Source organism: Megascapheus bottae, chromosome 16 (assembly GCF_031878675.1).
Source record: "Megascapheus bottae isolate mThoBot1 chromosome 16, mThoBot2.hap1, whole genome shotgun sequence".
In the NCBI taxonomy this organism is placed as follows: Eukaryota; Metazoa; Chordata; class Mammalia; order Rodentia; family Geomyidae; genus Megascapheus; species Megascapheus bottae.
This window is the reverse complement of record NC_143524.1, coordinates 26195313-26220141: the sequence shown is the minus strand read 5'-3', so window position 1 is coordinate 26220141 and position 24829 is coordinate 26195313. Positions and strand designations below refer to the sequence as shown.

At 36.6% G+C, this 24829-nt stretch overlaps 1 protein-coding gene across 1 annotated transcript in view; it reads right to left on the bottom strand.

The window, feature by feature from the left end:
* The window catches only part of Lgr4 (leucine rich repeat containing G protein-coupled receptor 4), a 99933-nt gene that overhangs the window by 6771 nt on the left and 68333 nt on the right, over window positions 1–24829 (bottom strand). The window contains exons 3-17 of the mRNA XM_090347978.1: window positions 23257–23328; window positions 21985–22056; window positions 15249–15464; window positions 13927–13998; window positions 12710–12778; window positions 11568–11639; window positions 11341–11412; window positions 10945–11013; window positions 8988–9059; window positions 6977–7042; window positions 5480–5551; window positions 3438–3509; window positions 2587–2712; window positions 1300–1419; window positions 967–1046 (exon numbers count right to left, since the gene is read on the bottom strand). Coding sequence (XP_090204104.1) covers window positions 967–1046; window positions 1300–1419; window positions 2587–2712; window positions 3438–3509; window positions 5480–5551; window positions 6977–7042; window positions 8988–9059; window positions 10945–11013; window positions 11341–11412; window positions 11568–11639; window positions 12710–12778; window positions 13927–13998; window positions 15249–15464; window positions 21985–22056; window positions 23257–23328 — 1322 coding nt within the window. The remainder of the gene's footprint in view (window positions 1–966; window positions 1047–1299; window positions 1420–2586; window positions 2713–3437; window positions 3510–5479; window positions 5552–6976; window positions 7043–8987; window positions 9060–10944; window positions 11014–11340; window positions 11413–11567; window positions 11640–12709; window positions 12779–13926; window positions 13999–15248; window positions 15465–21984; window positions 22057–23256; window positions 23329–24829) is intronic.

The following is a 24829-nucleotide window of genomic DNA, read 5'->3' as shown; positions in this document are numbered from 1 at the left end:
GTTTCCCTCATTTGTAATAATTAGTACATGTCTAGGACTCTCCTAGCAGAGGATTACAATAGCTCAAAACCTAGGTACGTAAGGTCATATAGGATGAGACTAAATGAAAGGATCTCTAAGATATGGAAACAAGAGTTTATCTTGAGTGATTGTTGTTCTTAATGTACTATGTTATTTCTCTTCTCCTTTGTTGCCTTTTGGTTAATCTTACATTGTTAGTGTATCTAACTTTGTTAATTGGTATATTGCATATACAATTATTTATTTATTTGAAATAGAAAAGGGAAGGGGGAAAACAAGATGATTGGGAGGGGATGGGGAAGGAAATGGGGACAAAAACATAAGAAGGGATGTCAATATGTGAAAAGTAATGCACCTACTATCTGGCAAATGTAATTGTAACTCCTCTATACATTACCTCAATAATAAAAAATAAAATGAGAAAAATAAAACAATAATCAAAGCAATGAGGGGCAGGTAGAGTGGCCTAGAGGTAGTGAACATCCTTAACATACAAGAGTTCAAACTCAGTCCTGGAAAAGAAAGAGAAAGAGAGAGACAGAGGAAGGAAGGAAGGAAGGAAGGAAGGAAGGAAGGAAGGAAGGAAGGAAGGAAGGAAGGAAGGAAGGAGAAGGGAAGGAGATGAAGGGCGAGGAGGGAAAAGGAGGTAGGGGAAGGAGGAAGGGTGGAAGGGAGGGAAGATCTGTAAAGTAGTATGTGTATAATCCTTACCCTGAAAAATCTTGTTAACGTGCACAGTGGGATTCAGTGAATGGGACCCTGAGATCCAGCAAGAGCTGCTTGAGCTCCTTGTTGGCAGACCACACTTAAGAGTCAGCAGGTCTTAAAGGATCATCAAGTCCCACCCCTGCTCCACAGAAATTACATCATCCCCATAAGTGTCAAGATTATTTAACCTATGTTTACTTAAAGTGAAAAATTATGACAAATAATTTGGGGTCTTACCTGTTGAGGGCATACAATGGATAATTATTTGGCTGTGTTCTTCATTTTCAACACTGCTTGTGACATTGGTTATATCGGCACTACCTGAATATAGCACATAAAGTATGCTCAATTAAAATCAGATGCGATTCAAAAGTACCACATTTCCCGGCCATTTTTCTCTCTCAATGTAAATCCAGCTTAAATGAGTCTTGATAACATGTCTGTGATACTAATCACACAGGAAATGCCATTTTTCTCACAGACTTTATATTGATCCTTCCCAAACTGATTACAATACAGTCATATTGATTAATGCATTAAGGAGTGTTCTGTTTCAAAAAGTTCATGCACTTGCCTTTGTCCTTTGTCACACTATGGTCTTGGAGACTGTTATCTTCTGTGTTTAAATGTGCATAAGAGTCACAACCCCAAAATGCACAGCACTGATAAGCATAGGGTACTGATAAAGACCTGGTGAAAAATTGTAAAATACACATTGAGAGATGGGGTAGGATAACCAAGGGGGTGACATTGATCCACACACATTGTAATTATAATCTGACTATTGGAATTGAGATCCCATTGTATAAATAATAAAAATAAGTATTTTTTAAAATGCACATTGAATCTCAATTTCTCACATAGGATTTTATTTGGTTAGAAACTGTTTTAATCTCTGACAACTCTAGTGGTGAGTCAAGAACACCTAACTGCCTGCCTTGTGCTTTACAGGATGGTTGTTTATTCTTCTCAGGCCTCAGTTTCCTCATCTCTGAATAGCATTCTGGTAAAACTCATAAAGATAGTCATGAAGACATTCAGCAGACTTGTCCCTTTGAAGTTGACGACCTGTAAAGTCATATATAAATTTTTATACTGAAGTTTAAATGTCCCTAGGCACCAGTGGCTCATGCCTATAATCCTAGCTACTCAAGAGGCTGAGATCTGAGGATCTGGGTTCCAAGCCAGTTGGGACAGTAAAGTCCATGAAAGTCTTATCTCCAATAAACTACTCAGAAAAAGCCAGAAGTAGTGCTGTGGGCTCAGAGTGGTAGAGGGCTACCTTTAAACAAAAAGAAGCTCAAGGACAGCACACAGGCCCAGAGTTCAAGACCCAAGTAAACGTCTTATGATACCTTTTATACATGTTTTAACAATGCTCAATTTACCATATGAAACTGGTAGTTTCATTTCACATCAATATCCAAGGTCAGTTGTGACTTTGCACCATTAAATAAATCGACTTTGTTCATATAAACGAAGCAAAAGTATTTATTGCCTTCTCAACTTAATAATAGTGTCAAGTCTTTTTCACTATACATAATGAGATCATGCATAAATCTGAAGTCTGGGAAGTTTTATAGCATTATATCTATTTGTTGTCAGTTCACATTTACATTGTGATAGTTTGATGATAAAGACAAGCCATTGTATTCATTAAAACACTAAATTATTATGGACTTTTAGTTCACGTTCTCAATAATACTCATGCTCTGTTATTCACCAAATCTACAAAAATAGAGGTAGAAAACAGAATATCTTGGAAACAGAAAGAGGGAAAAAAACAAAACCTTACAGCACTATAATTTGGGGACTTAGTATAACTCCAGTGAAAAAGAACAATAAGCAAAAACATACCTGAGATTAGCAAAGTCTTTTGGTGCTAAGGCGTCTTTCAGCTTAAAGTTGCCCACAAGTTTCAGCTGGTTTAGCCCACTCAGGCCTTCAGTGGGAAATGAAGTTAATTCATTGAAACTTACATCTCTAAAATGTGAATGAGACTTTGAGTTAGCTCCCTATGTAACAAATCACATAAAACGTCTCTACATATATTAACCTAGTAAACTTTACACCTCTAAAATGATGCTTGGTATATGCTAAAATGATTGATCTATCTTGTGTCTGTCATGCAAGAAGCTGTTACTATATCAATATATTTTAGCATATTGACAAGGAAAAAACTAAATAGAAAGTTATTTTGATTTTGGCCATGTTAAAACAAGAGAGCTTGGGGCCAGGAGTTTGGCCTGGTGGTAGAGTGCTTGCCTACCATGCACAAAGTATGGGGTTCGATTCCTCAGTACCACATACATAGAAAAAAGCCAGAAGTGGTAGAGCTCTAGTCTTGAGAAAGTCTAAAGACAGTGCTCAGGTCCTGAGCTCAAGCCCAGGACTGGCAAAAAAAAAAAAAAAATATATATATATATATATGTATATGAATATATATATGAATATATATATGTATGTGTGTGTGTGTGTGTGTGTGTGTGTGTGTGTGAAAATAAGAGAGCTTGGATGGGAAGGCTGGAAGAGGAAGAGTGTCTGGAGTCTCAGCACTCCTAAGGCTGAGGTAGAAATATCAAGTGTTCAAGGCCAGCCTGGCCTACCTAGTGAGGCTCTATCTCAAGAAAAGAAAGAAAGAAAAAAGCTTCTCTTTAAAGCTCTAGATACTCTATGATACTACTTCATCTAATTGTCTGCATACTTACAGGTTAGTAACTGGCCCAAGCTTAGCAAAAGCTCTGCTGTGAATTGCATGGATCAGGTTTCTACTCAGATCTCTGCAATTTAGAAGTAGCACATTAATTTTCCTGAAAATGTAACATAGTATCTTTGATGATAACAAAGACTTTCAATCTTGTCCAGCAACATTTTTTTTCCTGTATGCTTCATTGCCTCTCTTTTATGAAAATGTATTTCTTAAAATAGGCTCCCTTCAGTAGTGAAACTGGCAACTATTTCAAAACAGTTGTGGATATTCTCTCCTTTATCATTCTGGTACTAGTTCAAAACTATAAATGATAGGAAAGAACCTTTGGTACTATTAACTAGAGGAAGAAAAGCCCAGCCCTTACAAGACTGAAAGTAAAAACAGGCTTCCCAGTGTTTGCCTTCTCAAAGGCTAGCACGATAAGACTGGGAGGGAAGACAAATAATCAATAAACAAACAAGGGCATTCTAAGAGGGCTGCAGATACCTTTCTTTCCCTAAGCAGGAAAGAAAAATCCTATCAACAGCAAAGCTAGGTCTACATTCAACATCATACCCTGAAAAAAAATCCTGCTTTACAGAATAAACACTTAAACTGGACCTTACTGGAAACTTAAAAATTCATTAAACTCATTCCAGAACACAACTCCTGATTAGCAGAAAAACTTGAAACAAGTTGGTTGTAAATCATGAAAAGACTCATTTTTCATAGCTGTCATTCTGAGCTCTTAAAGTCATGGTAACCTGAAACTAACTCCAGTCTCTATGATTGCCACTACAAAGACACAACAACTAATTTCAGAACCTCTAGTACAATGCAAGTTTATTGTGGCTGGCTATTGCTTGTACACTGTTGTTTAGGACCATTTAGCACACTGGGACATCGTGCTACTCCTGAGCTAAAACACAGCCTCTTAGATTGCTTAAAGGGGGAACCAGTAGTAAAACCGATTTACTGTAATGCATATTTTAAAATATGCATTAATTGAGTACATTACATTTTCCAAACTAAAGTTCTATAAAGATAGTGACAGTTTTGTCTTGGTTATCTCTTTATTTCCACATTTACTGTGCCTAATGCAAATACATACTTATTCATGCTCACAGGTGCGCGCGCACACGCGTGTGTGTGTGTGTGTGTGTGTGTGTGTGTGTGTGTGCACATGCATGAGTATCTGGGTACTGAACTCAGGGCATGTGCTTATTAGACAAATAGTCTCTTTGCTTTTTAGTTGGTTTTTCAGATAGTGTCTCATGCTTTTGCCTGAACTGGATTTAGACCACAGTTCTATCTCCATTCTCAAGTAGCTTAGATTACTGATATGCCCCATCACTCCTGACCCTAAAAAAACTTTAACAGGAGTGCTACCACATAAATGAACTATATCACTCACGATAGACAACCCAGAGCAAGAGTTGGCCAACTCTGCCCTTTACTTGGTCAAAGAATAAATATTTTTACCTTTGTGGGTCATGTGGTCTCTGTGGAAATTATTCAACTAAGCCACACCATGAGAAAAGAAGCTTAAATAACATTTCAATAAAGGGCCTGGCTTAGTTCCAACAAAACTTAATTTATGAAAACAGGAAGCAATCTAGTAGAGTTGACTCATAGGCTTGTTCACCCTAGCTCTAAAGAATTGACAACCTCACTTAAAACTTGAAAACAAACAAGCTCCATCATTCAGGTTATATATATGTTTATGTTTTTACTCAATAAGGTACAATAGCATCAATTAGCTCAGGTGAAAGGGTACTGAAAATAGATTATATAAAGTAAAATGTGGTAATGTGGTAGACAATATTTATGGATCATAAATTGAATCTTTAAATGGACTGGTTGGCATGTAAGTCATAGTGACACATTAATTTATAGCTCTATACACAAGCAAAAAAAACTATCTTAATAATAATGACAGACATGAGAAAGGGTATTAATGTATGTGAAGTAATGCACCCTCTATCTGGTGAATATAATGTAACCCTTCTATCAACTATAATAAAAATATATGAAAAAAGTAATAATCACAGAAAAACTTACAGAATCCTTAGGTTTACCAGGCCTTGAAAAGTATTTTCCTTTATTTGATGGATTTGATTACGCTGCAATGAACTGAAATAAAAAAGAAAAAGAAGTGAAGAGAAAAAGAGAGGAAGGGAATGAAAGAAATAAAGAGACAGCAAAACAATAGAACAGTGAATTGTTAGTTAAGCATTTTCTAAGTTTGAGTATCCAGTCATGTTTAATCATGGCTCTGGAGGAAAGCAAAGAGAACGCCCATTTCCTCATCTTGAAAAATACAAAAAAGTGGGATTCATTGCTATTATATCCTAAATCAAACTGGGAGCTAATTCACACTCTATCACAATTATTATATATCAAGTCCACTCAGGTGAGAGAAGGAAGATGACACACTGAGAAAGAACTCAAGACAAGTAGCACAGGAACCAGATACCAGGGTTGTCCACATGTCCCATCCAGCCTCCATCAGAGCTGAACTACATAAGCATACAGTGGGCTGCTATATTCACGACTGTTTTACTCTCTGCAGCCAGGGAAATCTCTGCTTTCCTTTTTAGATGTCAATACTCTCCCCTTTTGTAACATATAATAGACTGCCCAATAAGTATCTAATGAAGGCCAGTTGCTAGCTGAGTGCTAGTGGCTCACATTTCTTATCCTTGCTGATCAGGAGGCTGACATCTGTCAATCAGTGTCAGAAGCCAGCATGGGTAGATAAATCTGAAAATTTATCTCTAAATAACCAGCATAAAGGCCAAAGTAGAGGTGTGGCTTGAGTTAGTAGACCACTGAAAAAACATGAGGGAGAGTGAGAGGTGTGGAATGTAAACTTCAGCCCTGTCACAAAAGTAGAGATGGTGAGTGCCAGTGATTCATGCCGTAATCCTAGCTAGTGCCTGAGATCTGAAGATCACAGTTCGAAGCCAATCTGTGCAAGAAAGTTTGTGAGACTATTAGCTAGAACTAACCACCAAAAAGCTGGAAGCAGACCTCTCTGACTGAAGTAGTAGAGCAGTAGCCTTGAACAAAAATGCTCAGGGACAGCACCCTGAGCCTGACTTTAAGCCCCAAGACTGGCAAAGATAAATGATTACAGGTGCTATAAGTTATATTTTTTGCTGTTGTTGGTTGTGATGGTGGTCATGGGGCTTGAACTCAAGGACTGGGAACTGTCTCTAGGCTCTTTTGCTCAAGGCTCATTCTCTACCATTTTGAGCCACAGCCTTCTGACTTTTTCTGTGATTAACCACAAATGAGAGTCTCATTGACTTGCTGCCCAGGCTGGCTTCCAACCTCGATCCTCAGATCTCAGCCTATTGAATAACTAGGATTATAGGTGGGAACCACCAGTGCCCAGAAGATAATATAAATTTAAAAAGTCAATTTACTATTTTGTTTAAAGGAATACCTGATTATATGAATCTAATTTTTAACAGTAAAATAATTTACTGAACAAAGGAAATGCATGGTGAACTAACAATACAGCATAACAAAAGATATCAAAGAGCAACTTACATTTCTTCTAGAGCATGACATCCATTAAAACTTGGAAGGTCTCTTATATTGTTGTAAGACAAGTCACTTAAAACAATAGAAAATGACAAGTCACTGTCAGAATTGTATATTAAAAACATTATAGTCAGAAGCATTGAAAGCAGCACTAATATCTTTTTAAAAAAAGAGACAAATGAGGAATGCAATTATTCTTCCATCTAAAACTTGTAAGTTTCCAGGGCACCTTGGTGATACAAGAGGCTTATAATCCAAATATATAATGTTGACTACAGATAATATAAAATATACTATGCAACAAACATAAAATGCAACATGGAAGGTATATGAACTTTGTTTTGATTGATAAAAGCTATAGCTTTGGGAAAATGTCCTATTTTTTTCCAATACTATTTATGCCATGAATAATTTCTGCTGCTTCTTCATTAAAAACCACAAGGGAATGGTATACTTACTCAAATCTTTTTAGACACTATATTAAATAAAGTATCAGAATTGTTACCTTCTAACTTCATCACTGTTTTCTCTTATTAGTGGCCATTATATTTAAGCTTGAGATTCACCCTCACTTCCACCATTTAATTGCTTGCACTGTCAATCACTTACTTTGTTACTATCTCCCTGCACTGAATATTTAGTAGTTCTTTCCTGCCATATTTTTACTTCCTTCATTTCATTTTCATTTCTAGTTCATTTCATCTTAATTCCTAGTTCTTTAGAAAGCTAAGGTTTATGTTCTGCTTGTGGGTCTTAGGGTCTGTTGTGGATCGGAGAAGAACATGGGGTCTGAATGCCCCTGAGGATTTTTTTTTTCATATATTTTTTTATTGTAATTAGAAGAAGGGTTACATTATATTCACCAGATAGACGGTGCATTACTTCACAAACATTGATACCCTTTCTCATGTCTTGGTCCCCATTTCCATCCTCTCACCTCCGCCCTTCATCTTGTTTTCCCCCCTTCCCTATCCGATTTCAAATAAACAAATAAGCATATATACAATATATCAGATAATAAGGTAAAATACTATAACAATACGAGATAACCAAGAGGAAACAAAAGAGATGAGAGATAACATAGTACATTAAGGATAACAATCTCTCATTATATTGCTTTTGTTTCTATGTCCTAGAGGTCCTTTCATTTAACATTATACTATATGGCCTTATGTATCTAGGTTTTGTTCTATTGTAAATATCTGCTATGAGAGCCCAAGGTTTCTACTGATTATGACAAATGAAACCATTGAGCCTATGTTTCTTCGAGTCTGGCTTACTTCACTTTATATGCTTTTTTCTAAGTCTTTCCATTTCCTTACAAATGCTCCTGGGGATTTCAAGAGTAAGGACAGAGTCAAGATAAGAAAGGAAAAAACCTAAACACAGGTTTAAGATATAACTCAGAAATATAGCGCTTGCCTAACATGTTTAGGCTCTGGGTTTAACTCCCAGTATCAAAACAGGAGGGGGAAGAGAAGGAAAAGGAGGGAGTAAAAAAGGAAGAAAATAAGAGTGAAAGCAAGGGAGGGAAGAAAAGCAGGGAGAGGAGAGGAAGTGGAACAAGGAAGAATCTAGCTTAGTTTATCTTTATTTAATACATAACTAAGAAGGTTTGTGACAAAAACAAGAACCTAAACCGAGTTTAGATGAACAGTACCTGCTCAAGGTTAGTAAACCCTACCCATTTATGTGAAAGAAGCAAAGAACAAGTAACTGTATGTTAAAGCTTTTTTTCTGAAAATAATTTAAAAAAAATAAATCTTAGCTGGGAGTTTGATCTAGTCGTAGAGTGCTTGCCTAGCATGCATGAAAGACCCATGTTCAATTCCTCCATATAACATACACAGAAAAAGATGGAAGTGGTGCTATGGCTCAAGTGGTAGAGTTCTAGCCTTGAGAAAGCTCAAGGACAGTGCTCATGTCCTGAGTTCAAGCCCTGGGACTGGCAAAAAAATAAAATTGTCAAGCGCATAAAAGAAAACTATAAAGAGCAAGAAAAAAGAAACCAACTTACAGAGTTCTGAGCAACTTTTGTTTTTGGCACAAATTATCAGGAATGCTGCTTATCTTTGTACCTGTCAAGGTCCTGTGGGGAGAAAAAACAAAAGCATTGTTCATCTAAAAAATAATTCAACTCAGAATGGTAAACAAAATATTATTCTCATATACAAGAATAAATTTTCATGTGTTTGTATATGAAAGTATCAGTGAATCCTATTGCCTAACAACTACCTAAAGGCAGACTGGTGGGAAGGTAAGTTAACCTTCAATCTAACATCATCTTTGTAATATGAAAAAAAAAGCTTGGAGCTTAAGGTGCTTATACTGTCCATATAATGGACTAAGAAGAAAATATCTATGTACAGCCATGGCCTGGCTACAGTTATCTGCAAGCTGTGCCGCCTCCTTACATTAAACACGTTTGAAATCACCTCATCATCTTGCCTTGGATATTGTTTCTGCCTTTTCTTTCCATCACCTAGACCTGCATTTTAAAATATTCTCTCCTACCTATGTTTCTACCTATTGTCAATCCAGGTTTCTGGTCTGTAATGTGCTAGTATCTGATGCTTTCTCTCTATGCCACATCTTGTTTTTATCTGTGATGAGCCATAAAGTAGAAATTTTAAAAAATGTAACATATCAAGAGTCAATCATTTTTTGGCACTACTGGGGTTTGAATTCAAAGTATTAGCCTTGTTAAATGGGCACTAAACCACTTGAGCAATACCTCCAGCCCGAGTCAACAAATCTAAGGAAAAAGTATTATCATCAAGAACTACTTATATGAGAAAATGTTAAAGGCAATAACTTTTCAATTAGCTTACATTAGTTATACAGGAAGGGATTTTGTTGTTATGTAAAGGCAATAAAGTATATAAGCATACTATCACCACGTGTGTTTAAGTAGTGACACCAAGAACCCATGAGAAAGGGTATCAATATTTGTGAAGTAATGTAACTTCTATCTGGTGAATATAATGTAACCCTTTTATTAATTACAATAAAATATATGAAAAAAAGAAAGGGCTTGTATATAAATTTAAATATTTAAATGACTGCTTTACGTTGGATTAAGCAACAGGAAACTACTTCCATAGATAAATCAACACCTGTCAAAGCCAGCCCACACATAAAGGAAACAAAGAAACTAGACATTTAGGCGGGGATAGGGTTGCCCTGATGGAATGGATGTCATTATTTCCTAGACAAAAGTCTCCATTAGCCTCCTTCCCTTCCCCTCCCCCTCCCGACCTGAGTGCTATCCTTTAGCTTCTTTATGCTCAAGGCTAATGCTTTACACTTGGGTCACAATGCTACTTCCAGCCTTTTCTCGGTAGCTAACTGGAAAAAAGAAGAGTTTCATGGGCTTTTCTTCCTGAGTTAGCTTTTTTTTTTTTTTTGGTTGGTCATGAGGGCTTGAACTCTGGGCCATTTTCCTGAGCTCTTAGGCTCAAGGACACCACCCTACCCTTGAGCTTGGGCACTGTCTCTGAGCGCTTCCGCTCAAGGCTATGCTTACCTTCTGAGCCACAGGCCCACTTCCGGTTTTCTAGTGGTTAATTGGAGATAAGAATCTCACTGTCTTTAGTGTCCGAGCTGGCTTTGAACCTCGATGCTGAGATCTAGCCTCCTGAGTAGCTGGGATTACAGCTACCTGGCTTGCAGCCTGCTCTTGATGATTCATCAATTGTGCCAACTTTGTCAAAATTCTTAAGCCCAAACTTCTAATTTGGCATTGATTTACTACTTTATAAGTTATTTATAGTTTAGATTTCCTTTCCACAAACTAACTCTGCTAAGCTGAATGACCCCCAAACGTAATACATTCACTTTATCATGATTCTCAATGAAAGGAACTTGGGGGGAATGACCTCAAGTCCATCATCTTCATCATTAAAAAGATTGGCACCCGGCTAGCAAACTGTCATGTTACCTTTATACAGTCCTTCTTCAAAGCCCATACTTACAGACTCTCCAGATGGATAGTTCCAGTCAAATTGGGGAATTGCTGTACCATGCTTGCGCCTCGAATGACTCTAGGAAATTGGGAGAAAAGAAACAATTTTAAATCAACTTTTATCCTACATACATATATTTTTTTTCATTTTATTTTCCAGACATTGTGAAGTTCTACTTATACTGTAACCACCTAATTTGACCTCTTGAAAGTACTTGAAAACATTATTTGGTCAAGTGTTCACATAAATTAGAAACATTATAAATTTTCAGTCATCTTTTGAACTTTTGCTCAAGGATACAGAAAGAAAAAAATGTTTTCTGAAGATACAATAGTAAATTATTGTTTTCCATTAGGAAAGCTGTATAAATATTCAGGTATGTTTTTGAGCTTGCATAATACTTACAAGGAATGCAGATCAGATAGATTGTGAAATGCTGAGTTCCCCACAAAAGACAGAGGATTGTCATACAAATGTCTGGAAAAAAAGAGAAAGTTTTCATGTTTACCAGTCCTTTACTATAAAAATCAATATCCACTGTGTATCTAAAAGCCCAAATTTTCATTTTCATAAATGTTTGAAAAAGGAGTTTACATAGTGCTATATTAAAAGAAAATTTCAAGAATACTTACATAGTTCTCAAGAGTGGATTACCACCAAACGCTCCATCAGGGATAACAGAAATAGAGTTACTATGAAATCCCCTGGAATGACAGAATGGTATTTTGAAATGCATGTACACTGTGAAGTAAGGTAAGATAACACCTGAATATCTACCACTATTCAACGTTATACAAACCTAATAACTGTTCAACACCATACAAAACTAGTAACTAATAATAAAACTAATAACAAAACATAATAATGACTATATATACATTTTCAAAAATATGGGAATTTCAGGGGTACACGTCATTCCTTTAAAATACACTGTTTCGCCTGTAGCTAATGGGTCTCTCCCAATAGACACAACATCTATCTGCTGTGTCAGTGGCGGAAAACTATATAGCACTGGAATATTAAGGTGTTCTGTTCCCCAGTCTCTCTTGTTGTATTCTCATTTTTGTCCTTAGGCAATGGATGAACTACTGACTGTCACCTGATGACACATAATCGCTGTTATGCCAAGTACATTCTTATCTCTGCCTATGATAAACAAAATATTCAACATTGTCCATCATATCTTCCATTTATTAGATTTTTTTTCTATTTTTTTTTTCAAGTCAGGTCAAATACCTTCCCTTTAGTGATGACCTTCCCAATGACATGAAGCCAGAATAAAATCTTTGGAATAATTTATTTATTCTGTTCATTCCCTCATTTGTCCTAATCAGTAGAAACCTTGGGCTCTCCTAGCAGAGATTTACAATAGAACAAAATCTAGAGACATAAGGTCAAATAGTATGACACTAAATGTAAGGACCTCCAGGAGAAGGAAACAAAAGCCATATAATGAGTTACTGTTGTCCTTAATGCACTATGTTATCTCTCATCTCTTTTGCCATCCCTTGGTTATCTTATATTGTTACAATATTTCACCTTGTTATCTGATATATTTTATATATGCTTAATTGGTTATTTGAAATTGGATAGGGAAGGGGGGAAATCAAGATAAGCAGGAGGAGGGTGGGAGGGAAATGGGGACCATGTCATGAGAAAGGGTATCAATGTTTGTGAAGTTATGCACCTTCTATCTGGCAAATATAATGTAACCCTCCTATTAATCACAATAAAAAATATTAAAAAAATAAAAAGAAGATAAAGCAATACTTACAGCTCTTTTAGGCTAGGAAGAGTTTTAATAGCCTGAGGAAATTCTTCTAAGTTATTATAATTCAAGTCCCTGGGCAAAGTAAATGGGAAAAATATATTTATAAAACCTTTTGATTACAAATGCATGTTAACAGATCACCCCTCTAATTAGTAAAATTTCCTTATCAACCATACTGTTATTCAAAACCCAGTAGGAGTTCAATTAAATTTACAGCTTTTTGAACACTGAATAGAAAAAATAAATTCCATGCCTTCTCTGTGATGCTTTTAGGTCAACAAGTTTACAAGTTTAAAGAATTCTAAGAAGTGCATTCCACTGGAGAATGAAATAAACATGTTTTCTGAGTAGCGCTTCTCAGAAAAATTCTCTTAAAAAACAGAATTTATTGAAAATGATAACAATAAAAAAACTGAGGCTTCCATTTGAGGTTCAGAAAAACTTCCTAAAAGTCTAGTCTGAGGTGGCTAACTTCAGTTCCATCATTAGCGGGCACACTAGGAAAAGCTATTCAAGAGGCTAAGTTAAAAACTTTTTTTTTCTTTTGAGGTACTGGAGCTCAGAACTCTGGGCCTGGGCACTGTCCCTGAGCTCTTCAGCTCAGGGCTACTGCTCTACCCTTGAGCCACCACCTTACTTCACCTTTTCCAGTGTTAATTGGAGATAAGAGTTTCACCATCTTTAGTGCCTAGGCTGGCTTTGAACCGTGATCCTCAGATCTCAGCCTCCTGAGTTGCTAAGATTACAGGCATGAGCCACCACACCCAGCAGTTAAAACTGTTTTGTAAGAATAGATAAAACTTTGCAAATTGAGTTGCTTTTAATATATATTTGGGGTAGGATAGAACATGATATTCATACTTAGGTGTCATTTTTACTGCTAAACCTGAATAATTGTTCACAACTGGCTTATGTGATGGCAAGTGTTTAATCACATTTTAAAACCTGAACTTGAGAACAAAAGATTCTCCTTTATTGGCAGTAAAAAAAAAAAAATCAGGGGCCGGGAGTTTGGCCTAGTGGTAGAGTGCCTGCCTAGCATGCACGAAGACCCGGATTCGATTCCTCGGAAAAAAGCTGGAAGTGGTGCTGAGGCTCAAATGGTAGAGTGCTAGCCTTGAGAAAGTCCAAGGAGCTCAAGCCCAGGACTGCCACATTAAAAAAAAAAAAATCAGCTGTCAATATTACAATGGAATAACATAAAATGTGAAAATACTTACAATGTCTCCAGGTTATCTAGTCCTTCAAAACAGTGATGACTCAAGCTTTTAATTTTATTGTTGTGAAGATGCCTATGGGAAAAAAGCACCAAAAGATATTACACATACTTCAATAGCAACTAGAATTGTGTAGTATGTTTAAACTGGTGTGGATTAAAGGAATGGTGTAGCTATACAGTTCCACACTGACTATGGAAGACAGACTCAATAGACACAGAATACATATAGAAAGGGAAGAAGCCCTATCCCCAGCCCCATGGAACTGTAATACAGTTTGATTAACTTTTCATTTATATGAAACAAAACCTTGTTGAGCTCTCCTATGGGAAGAATAATATAGTGCAAGCCTATGAGTTTATATCAGTGGAATTGAAAACAGACTTTAAAAGAAATACCACTTTACTCTGTCCAAATTTTGAAGAAAAGTAAGAAGTATCCTTGGGACTTAGTTCTATAAAGCCTCAGAATGGTTTTGCTTCTTTAAACATTATATAAACAAATTCATCCCTAGGATACAAGAAAAAGCTGTGTGAGTACTGGGTGAAGGACCTAATTATTTCGTCTCATGCTATAAATGACCATTTATTTTAGGGAGACTCACTGCTCTTAATGGATATTATCTTTCTATCTTATTTTGTATTTCAAACAATCACCAAAAAACCAGGTGCCAGTGGCTCAGGCCTGTAGTCCTAGCTACAGGCCAAGATTTGAGGATCTCAGTTCAAAGCCAGCATGGGTACGAAGATCTGTGATTCTCTTATCTCCAATTAACTACCAGAAAACCAGAAGTGGAGCTGTGGCTCAAGTGGTAGAGCTCTAGCCTTGAGCTGAAGGGCTCAGGGACAGCATCCAGGCTCAGACTTTAAGCCCCACAACTGACTTCCTCCCCCTTCCCCCAAAAATCATCAAAGTAAAGCAAGGGTGGCTCACACTAGTAATCCTAGATACTCAGCAAGCTGAAAACTGATGCAGTTCAAACCTAGCCTGGGAAGAAAAGTCCATGGGACCCTTATCTCTAAGTAACCAGTAAAACAAAGGGTTGAAGAAGAACTGTGGCTAAAGTTGTAGAGCAGTGCTAGCCTTAAAAAGTCAAGTAAGAGTATAAGGCCTGCAGTTGAAGTCCTATGTACCAGCACATACACAAAAAAGTTTTAACAGTTAGAATGTTCATTTAATCTTGAATAAAATTAACACCCACAAATATTGACTGTCCAGAAGTAGGATTAGGGAGATACTTTCATAGAAATTTGTCACAAGAAACCTGTTTTCCCCACCCCTGAGTTAACACACACATAAGATACATAAAAGTTCAGATTACTCACAAAACCACCAGGCTGGAAAGATTGGTGAAGGCAAAGTCAGGAATGCTGGAGATTTTGTTGAGAGCCAAGGTTAATGCCTGCAAAGTTGGCAAGTTGCTGAGGGGATGCACAGGGACCTCTGTTAAACTGTTGTCATCTAGCCATAGATGCCGTAACTGAACGAGCCCCTCAAAGCTGTCCTCAGGGACTGAGGTAATATGGTTGGCATCTAAACGCCTGAGAGGAACAGACATAGCCACAGTCAGTAATGAATTCTGGTGTAATGAGTCAGTCCAAGTCAGATCATTCTCAAAGCCCTGAAATAAAAAAGGAGTTATAAACTGACCAGAACTACACATACCTTATTTCTTTCATTCCTAGAAGTCCTCATTAAATTTAACAGCTTTCCAAGACCAGTATACGAAAGTAAGTCATGTCTCTTACCTCCTTCTTAAGAAAAAGATATACCTGAATTTCAATTCTTCAACTATCATTGGGTAGAGAAGCAAAACTTTCTGTTTTACTTCTCTCTGGCTAAATAAGAGCCAGTAAATTCAGACTGGAACTTTGTATTTCACACTCTACCTATCAAAGATACCAAAAGGTAAAAAAAAAAAAAAAGAAGAAAAACTAGAGGTTAAATACAGTGCTTCATTTCCAGTGTCTTATAGTACCTAATATTTCATGATAAATTTAATTGCTAGTCTGATTTGATACCATAAGAAAAAGAAAGAAAATGAGGAAATACTTACAAATGTTTACTGACAATAGATTTTCAGTAGATTCTCAACTGCACTTATACCACCAAGCAAAATAAAACTGTGTGTCAGTTTGTGTGAAGCAAGCTGCTCTCAGCATTACTTTCAAAAATGTAGCTTGCCAAAATTAATAGTCGTTAAGTAAAAGCCAAATTGCCCATAGGAAAAATTAATAACTATTCCAAATAAAATTAGTGTGGCTTTAAAGCTTTTTTAATTTTTCATAAAAAATGGAATTAAGGAACCCCTTATCAATAGGATTATTCATACTTATTTTTAAGTTCCCATCTGAAAAAAATCTGGAAACTAAGTCCTAAGATTTAGATTGGCAAAACAAAGTGTAATTAGAATAATCACTTTTCAGCAAAAAGACAACTGGTATGAATATGATGGGGGAAGGTATGTGTTAGGCAAATCATAATGTTCCTCACTGAATCCTTTGTTGACATATGACACGTTCATTCATGCCTCACAGTCTTACCTTTAGGGATCAGGGAAAAAAGTTATTAAAAAAAAAACACTTCACAGCATCACTCTATTTTTAAATAAATGGAGATGATTGGGAATTTTCTTACATTATTTCTTTTATTGCTGTGCTAGGGATTGAACTGTGGGTCTAAGAGACACTAAGCAAGTGAGCTACTACTGAGCTAGTGAACTCAACCCTTAAGTTTGCCAGATTTCAAGTTCAGGAAATTCTAAGTGTTAACAGAAATTTCTGTTCTTTCCTTCCCTCTTTCTTCCTTCCCTTTCTTGGGCAGGAAATTCTGAGCGTTAGTAGTTTCTGTTTATTATGTTCCCTTCTTTTCCCATCTATTCCTTTTCTCTTATTCCCTTCCTCTTTCCCTTCCTTAGCCTGAAAGTAATCCCTTCCCTTTTTCCTTCAATCTTCTCTCTCTACCTCACTCTGCCTGTCTGCCTGTTTGCCCTCCCTCTTTTCCTTCTTTCCTTCCCTCCCTCCTTGCCTGCCTTCCTTCCTTCCTTCCTTCCTTCCTTCCTTCCTTCCTTCCTTCCTTCCTTCCTTCCTTTCTTCCTTCCTTCCTTCCTTCCCCTATGCTTATTAGGTAAATGTTCTATTACTTGACCATATCCCAATCTCTCTAGTTTTCTGAATTTTAACTTCAGTTCCTGCCATATTCATTCCTTTCCTTGCCTGGCAAGTTCTGGGTTCCTGTTCCTAACTGTCCCCAACTCCAGAAGCATTCTTTATTCTTCCTTCTCCAGGCACATGAGCAGGGGTGAAGGTTAGTTGTCTGGAAAGTATCTATCTGATGGACACCTTCTTTCAGATAGTCAAGATAATTGAAAGAAAGTTTTTTTTTTTTTTTAAGTGATTGTTCAGGAAACTGGGTGCTGCCTCAAGAATGCTTCTAGCAACCAACATTTCTAAACTTCTATATTCTTTAGGCTTTCCATAGTTTACCCCTATGGGGGTGGGGTGGGGGAGGGAAGACTGGACAAACACTAGCTATAGAGTTGTTTGGGCAATTAGCTTTAATGAAGAGATAAAAATGTGTTCAAATACAAAGATACAGTTCACAATCTCCTGGAATTTCCATTCCTAGTTAGAGACACTAAACATATAATCATACAAATTAACCATGTAATATAACTAAATTGTGCTTGTAGATAATTTGATAATCTGCCATTTATTCAATTTAAACAAGCATTTTAGACCAAGGTGATAAAATAGCGAATACATGGAAATTAGGATTGTCCTCATGAGACTTCTGGGAGCAAAGTGAAGGCCAAACAATATAATAAATTACAAAATAATAACAGTGATTGGCACATGCTACAAAATAAATGGGAAACAGATAAACACTGATGAATACTAAAGAGTTTACTTACAATTCATTTAGTCAGTAAAAACATCTGTATGAAGGTGTTATCTAGCTGGATGCTGGTGGCTCACACTTGTAATCCTAGCTATGTAGGAATCTGAGATCTGGAGGATCAAGGTTCAAAATGCTATAGCCTAGAGAGAAAAGCCTATAAGATGACCTTTCCAAAAGAACCACCACAAAGGCTATCTGGAGGTACAGCATGGGCTGTGAGTAAGAAAGAGCCAAATTATGTGATGCTAAGTTCAAGTCCCTAAAGAATGAACAAGAACAAGAAGATGCAGGAGCTGGGCAAAGAGAGTTTTAAGCAAAGATCAAGGGCAGGGAGCCAGCAGCATAAATCACCTTGGTGGAATCCAGTAAAAATGCAGAAAGTCAGAATGAATAAAGGCGCGTAAAAAGGAATGGAGGGTCTGGAGAGAGTCAGGTGTGCATACAAGCAAACTTCAGTGGGGAAGCCCTTATAGACCAGGTAATAACTTAAAATTGAAGTTGCTCCTCAGTTTCTCAAGGTTACAACAAAGTGAAGGTTTAAATTGCTTACATATAATATATTGTAATGAAATAATTGAGACTCAGAGGTCTACTGCTACTTCTTTCATTCCCTACAAATTCACATTGTATATAATATACAATATATAATAAAATACTATATGTATAAAATACTGTATATATAATAAAATACTATATATATAGTAAAATACTGTAAGGTATTATATACACTAGCTAGTTCCTTTAGTTTGATGCTATACACTATCAAAGAAAAGGGATAACCTTAAAATAAGATAACCAGGTGAATTTTGAGCTAAAAAGTAGTGAACTGATCTATACAAAACAGCAATGCAACAATAAAAGAACAGAAATACGTTCCACTCTACTAAACTTTCCCCAAATTAGAAGAGGTGCATATAAGTAAAACTTTATAGTGGAAAAACTATGGAAAAATCCAAGGTATGAAAGGATGAACTGTGGGAAAAAATGAACCCTTAAGTTAGAAGTTAAATGCAAAAAAAAAGATTGTGGTGACTAAAATGGCTAATCCTCACACCTCATGGGTGTTGGAGACATTCATATCCGTAAAGTGTGTGTTCTCATGGAGACCAATTGATACTTTAGGGAAAGCAATCTTAGTACTCTAAGCTCACAGAGGCTCACATCTATAATCCTAGACACTCAAGAGGCTACTTTTTTTTTTTTTTTGTGGGTCATAGAGCTTGAACTCTGGACCTGGATGTTGTCCCTGAGCTCTTCAGCTCCCCACCCTTGGGCCTGGGTGTTGTCCCTAAGCTACTCAGCTCAAGGCTACCCCTTGAGCCACATCCCTACTTCCATTTTTCTGGTGATTAATTGGAGCCTCACAGACTTTCTAATGCCCAGGCTGGCTTTGAACCTCTATCCTCAGATCTCAGCCTCCTGAGTAGCTAAGATTACAGGCTTGAGCCAGTGTGCCCAGCTTTTTGCTGTTACTTTTTAGTGCCACTTTATTGTTAAAAGGTTAACCATATATTAACCACACTGACTTTTTTTTTTTGGTCTTGAAAATGTCCTTTAATTCTCTGTTCTCAAAAATCGATTTTACAACTAAGGCTTTAAAATCATAGTTGTGAAATATTACATGTAGTTTTAGGGTCAAATGTCTATACTATCAATAAGTGTGTACTCAAAAGCTTTCTCTGACTTCTCTTGGGATATATCATTTAAACATCCTGCTCAAGTAAGGCTTCAGCCATATTCCTGGGTTTGTGAGAGACTTTGCTTCCTCTTTATTAAATATGCACAATTCACTATCAGATTTTATAGTCATTCTCAAGTACATATACTTTGCATCAAACCACTTCTAGTCAATTCCAGCTGGGATGGACTTTGCTCCTTCTAAGCTCAATTCAAAACCACAAGGAAATGTTTCTTGTAATTTGGGTCTGAAGATCAGATTTTCAAACTGACTCAAGTACTGATAAGAATGTTTTATACCAGGACAGAATTTGAGTTCCAACTAACTTGATGACTACACCCACTATGCTAACAAACTCACATTTCTTCCTTGAATAGGTTCTTGAGTTTCTGCTACATATAAAAACAGATAAATTCTTTCAAAAGATAAAATAAAGCTTGTTTTTTTTAGTCCCACAAGAACTCTCATTATAATTTTGGAGATAATTTTGAAGACTTAATGAATGATGAGCACAGTGTTTCTTTTTTTTTTTAAATAAACATTGTTTAGTGGGGGAAAATCCTCTATTGATTTCTGTGGGAAAACAACACTTTAAATCTAAAAGTAAGTATCAAATGTACTCTAATGTACTTACTGACCACAAATTAGAAATAATTATTTGTATGTTTTCCTGGGAACCTCTTCTCTTAAGTTGAAAGTAAGATTTTAGTCTTTCTAGTGGAGCTGAAGCTTATAAATAGTAGAGCATTGGTCTTGAATGAAAGAGTTCAGGGAAGATACCCAGGCCCCGAATTCAAGCCTGAGTTTAAGACTGACCTAGTCTTGAAAGTAGATCAATGATTAAGTACTCTGATTATTATATATTGGGAAATAAACAATTCAAAGTGAAGATCTTAAAGGAAAATAAATTCTGGAAAAGCAAAAAAAAAAAAAAAAAGAACAAGAATTATTTACAATCTTTGCAGTGTGACAGTGGCTCATGCCTGTAACTCTAGCTACTCAGAGGACTGAGATCTGAGGATCATGGTTCAAAGCTAGCTCAGGCACAAAAGTCTATGAGACTCTTATCTCCAATTAACCAGCAAAGAAAACTGAAAGAATTGACTCTCAGGTAGTAGAGACAGCTTTGAGTGAAAATGCTAAAGGACAGCACCCAAGCCCTGAGTTCAAGCCCCAGTCCCAGCACAAAATGAATGAATGAATGAATGAACCAATAAAATGTTTAAAGAATTCTGGCCCAAGGGAGATCAGAACCTTCTCTGCATGTACATCAGCCTAAGATAAGAGAGAGTATAGACTCACTAAATAATGTCTCTGGAAAGAAACACAATTTAAGTTTCTCATTTTACTAGTCTACTCTGCAAAACCAATCTAAATATTCTATAACTATGCATGTGAAGTGAACTATTTAATACACTTTGCTTAAAACTTTTATTTGAACTAAAAATTGAAAGGACAATTCCTCGTGTATGACATAACGTAACATTTAACTTTACAGTAGTTTAGCCTATATCTTTAGTCCTACATTCACTTCCCATTAACCACTTTTAGGTTAATTATGATTCTGAAACAAATGTCTTGACTCATTAATCACACTGATGTTGGACAATTTTTTAAAACTCTCCTTTCAGGGTGGCACTGTCCAAAAAGAAATGTACTCTTTACCTGATTTTTGTAACTGTAGCCCCTCCATATATTACTTTCATAATAACAAAAAAATTAAAGCCCTCTCCCTTAGTCATTTTCTCATCACCTATCAAAAATATAGAATTGATATAGTAAGTGATTATTTGTAGACAAAGAAATACAAAAACAAATGAAGATGCATTTAAAAAGTATTTTTAGCATTAGTGTCTCTACATGTTATAACTATAAATATGCCACATAAAATCTAATTTTTTCAAAAAAGAAAAAAAACTGGGAGAGGCAGCCCAAGTAACTACATTATTACCGACAATGTGTATTTAATGGCCACAAGTAAGAAATTATAGTCATTTTCTCTAATCATTATTACCACTTGACACAGAAACTTCTTTCACAGAAACTTCTTTTCTGCCTGTCAGAGTGCCACTTCAGTAAACATTTCACTCTGGTTCCAAAGAGATGTGATCACCAGACACGCTACATGTTCATGGAAGTAAACCCAATATCCACAGACTTTTCTCCCAGCCTCAGAAGAGAAAGAATGAAGGGGGGGGTGGGGAGGAGAGAGAGGGAGGAGAGGGAAAGGGAAAAGGAGAGGGAGAAGAAAAGGGAGGAAGGGAGAGGGAGAGGGAGAGGGAGAGAGAGAGAGAGAGAGTAAACTAAACCACCAACTTTTCCTTCACCAGAGAATACTTTGTTAATAATCGCTGGCCATCCTCCTCTTTATTACAACTGAAAACACAGGCTTCCTCTTTCCCCAGAATTCCTGTTTACTCATTTAGCAGGCAGAGTAGCTTCCACATGATTCAAGGATTGCAGAAGAGTTAAAAGTTACTTACAGAGACTGCAAAGCACTCAGTCCACGAATGGCTTCACTGGGTACTGTTTTCAGTTGATTATTCTGAAGAGTTCTGGAAGGAAATTTTTAGTGAGTGATTAATGAGCAATTGTTTTCTTAAGAGAACTTGGAACTGTTACTCCCTCCCTCTCTTAAAAAATATTCCCAATGAATGGCAAAAGAGAAGAATTGAGAGAAAAAAATAGAAACATCCAAGACAAGAAAAGTAAAAAGAAAAAGCAGTAAGAAGCATCTGTTATGAAGCCATAAGTGAAACTTCTGCTGCTATTCTTAGCTACCTCCAAACACACACCTGCTAGCTAACCTTCACTTCCAGGGGTTGTTTCATTCGTGGGAACTAAAACACTCTAGTTATTGTGTGTCAGTCCAGGTACTGGTTAACATTAACTGAAGGTATAACAAATTATAACTGGGAGTTATAATAATACGCAAATAAGTGGAATAAAGCAGGACTGAGAAACATGGTCATTAGATAAGGACAGTTTTGCCAGGAGGTAAAAAAACTTGGCTCCCAGGGTGAATCAGACATACTATCATATAGGACCTGCACAAAAACCAAGTCTTCACCATCTAAGGGTGATGGCCTGGAGAAAAGAGAAACAGATAGCTACTGAAGATGAAATTCTTTTAATTTCTGTCACTTTAAGGAAGTAACAGACAGCCTGGCACAAATCAGAAGCACACAATGGAAGAACAGCTAACTAAAGAACCTTGCCTAGGCAGATTGTCACCAATGTGAAAAATAGGTGCAGTCACTTCACCTGTTTCTCAGTTTCCTATACTCTAAGCTCTTAACCACTACCAGGAACTTATTTCCTGATCCTTCCTTGACTATATAAATCATGGGCATAGCAATTCCTGCAGCTCTAAATTGCTTTTCACATTTGAAGCTCTTATAAACACGTGCTTGGGTCAGCTAATCCAAAGTTCTAGTAGCTGTAAAGCAAGTAGAAATAAAACCACAACAGTAGAGCTTAAATATGGTTTTGATTTAATGCATTAGCTTCACAAAAAGCCTAATATTCAACTGTAACAGCCTAAAGGTCAGAATGCCTATTATTTAGTTTTAAGTTTCTTTATTTAGACCAAAGTTTGCCTAAATCAACCTCTAGCCTCCCACAGTACTCATTGGCCACCCCTTATATCTCTTAATCCTGAATTAAAAGAAACTGCTTAACCTAGCTCCAAGCATGTCACTATGCAGAAAGAAAATACACAGCCAACTGTGAAACTCTAAAATTGCATTACTTACAGAACTTTGAGTTCTTTCAAACCAGACAAGGCCTTTGGATGGATAAAAGAAAGGTCGTTGCCAGCCAATTGTCTAGGGTAAAAAACAAAGTAGCAAGAGAAAAAAAGAGTAGTAATTCAGACTTAAACTTCACAACATACAATATCTAATCTGTGATTAAAACTCTATGTTAAACATTTTGCAAGTCTATGTGACAGTAAACATGGACTTCAACCTTTGCTAAAACAATTTCAAGATTCTTCCAATAAGATAAGTACTTTTAGCATTAAAAAAAAAATTCCATACAATAATTTAAGCAGACACATTTTTATTCTGGTGAGGTCAAGCAAGCCAAAACATATTAAGCCAAATTAAGTTTGCTATTCATGGTCACTCTGCAGCTTGCAATGTTTTCCAAGGGCCTCATAAATGAAGACTACTAGTGGGCAGGCAGAAATGTTTGTTCAGATCACAGCAAACCAGTCTGTCAAGGAAGAATGCCTTGGGAGGTAAAGCAGCCTGGTATCTCAGCATAACCCCAGGTAGCATATTTCCGACAAAAAAAAAAAGAGAGTGAGAGAGAGAAGAGAGAGACATTGGAAACATAACTTTTCCAAGAAAGGACTACACATACATGTTTATAAAGAAAATGGTTTTCTAAAAAAAATTAAAAACAGTAAATTTAACGGGGATTAGAATGGGCTATGGAGACAGAATTGATTCTTTAGGTCCTTTTGTAAGGAATCTGAGCACACCATTTGCTTTCCCTCCCATTTTTCTAGTGATACTAAAATGAGAAGAGTAAGACAGAAGAAAAGGCAGGAACAGGACAAGACCATAAAAGTCTCTTGTGGATGATTGTGAGGGGATGGGCAGAGGGAAATGGAGACAAAAACATAAGAAGGGGTATCAATGTATAAGAAGTAATGCACCTACTACCTGACGAATGTAACTAAACCCCTCTATATATTACCCCGACAATAAAAATTAAAAATGAATAAAAAATATTAAATTAAAAAGACACTGAAGATTGGAGGGGTAATGAAATGACTCAAAAAAATTTTTTTAAAAAGGTGGGTATGCTGAGTGATCTCTTCCCAGTGCATGCGTAACAATGCCAGATTATCAGGCAAGACAAGGCTAACATAGGGCTCATGTACCTCAACTCCCATGTACTTAGCTTCTTCCCAAGGCATTTGAGCACACTACAGTGTATGCTTTCCAGTGATTCTCACAATTTAGATTTCCTAACGCCTAGTTTGGTCTGGTTAATGCTACTTAAAATGCAGATCAGAATTTCTGGGTTGACAAAGCCATTAGTTTGCTAAGTGACCAAAATCTTTCAGATATCAGTAAAACTTAATTTGTTATTTCTATTTGTTGGGAATGACTGTATCAAAGAAAAAACAGAACTTAATCAACCAGTCAGAAACAACAATCAACGTAGAAGGCAACTGTCCACCTGTGGTGAATCGAAATCTTGTATTTGGTTTACTTTTGTACTGATCCAATAGAAGCACTTCTCTTGCATTCCATTGGTGGAGCTACAAAACATCTTCTGGTTGGGGAATGTCCAATTCATGAATTGTTGTTT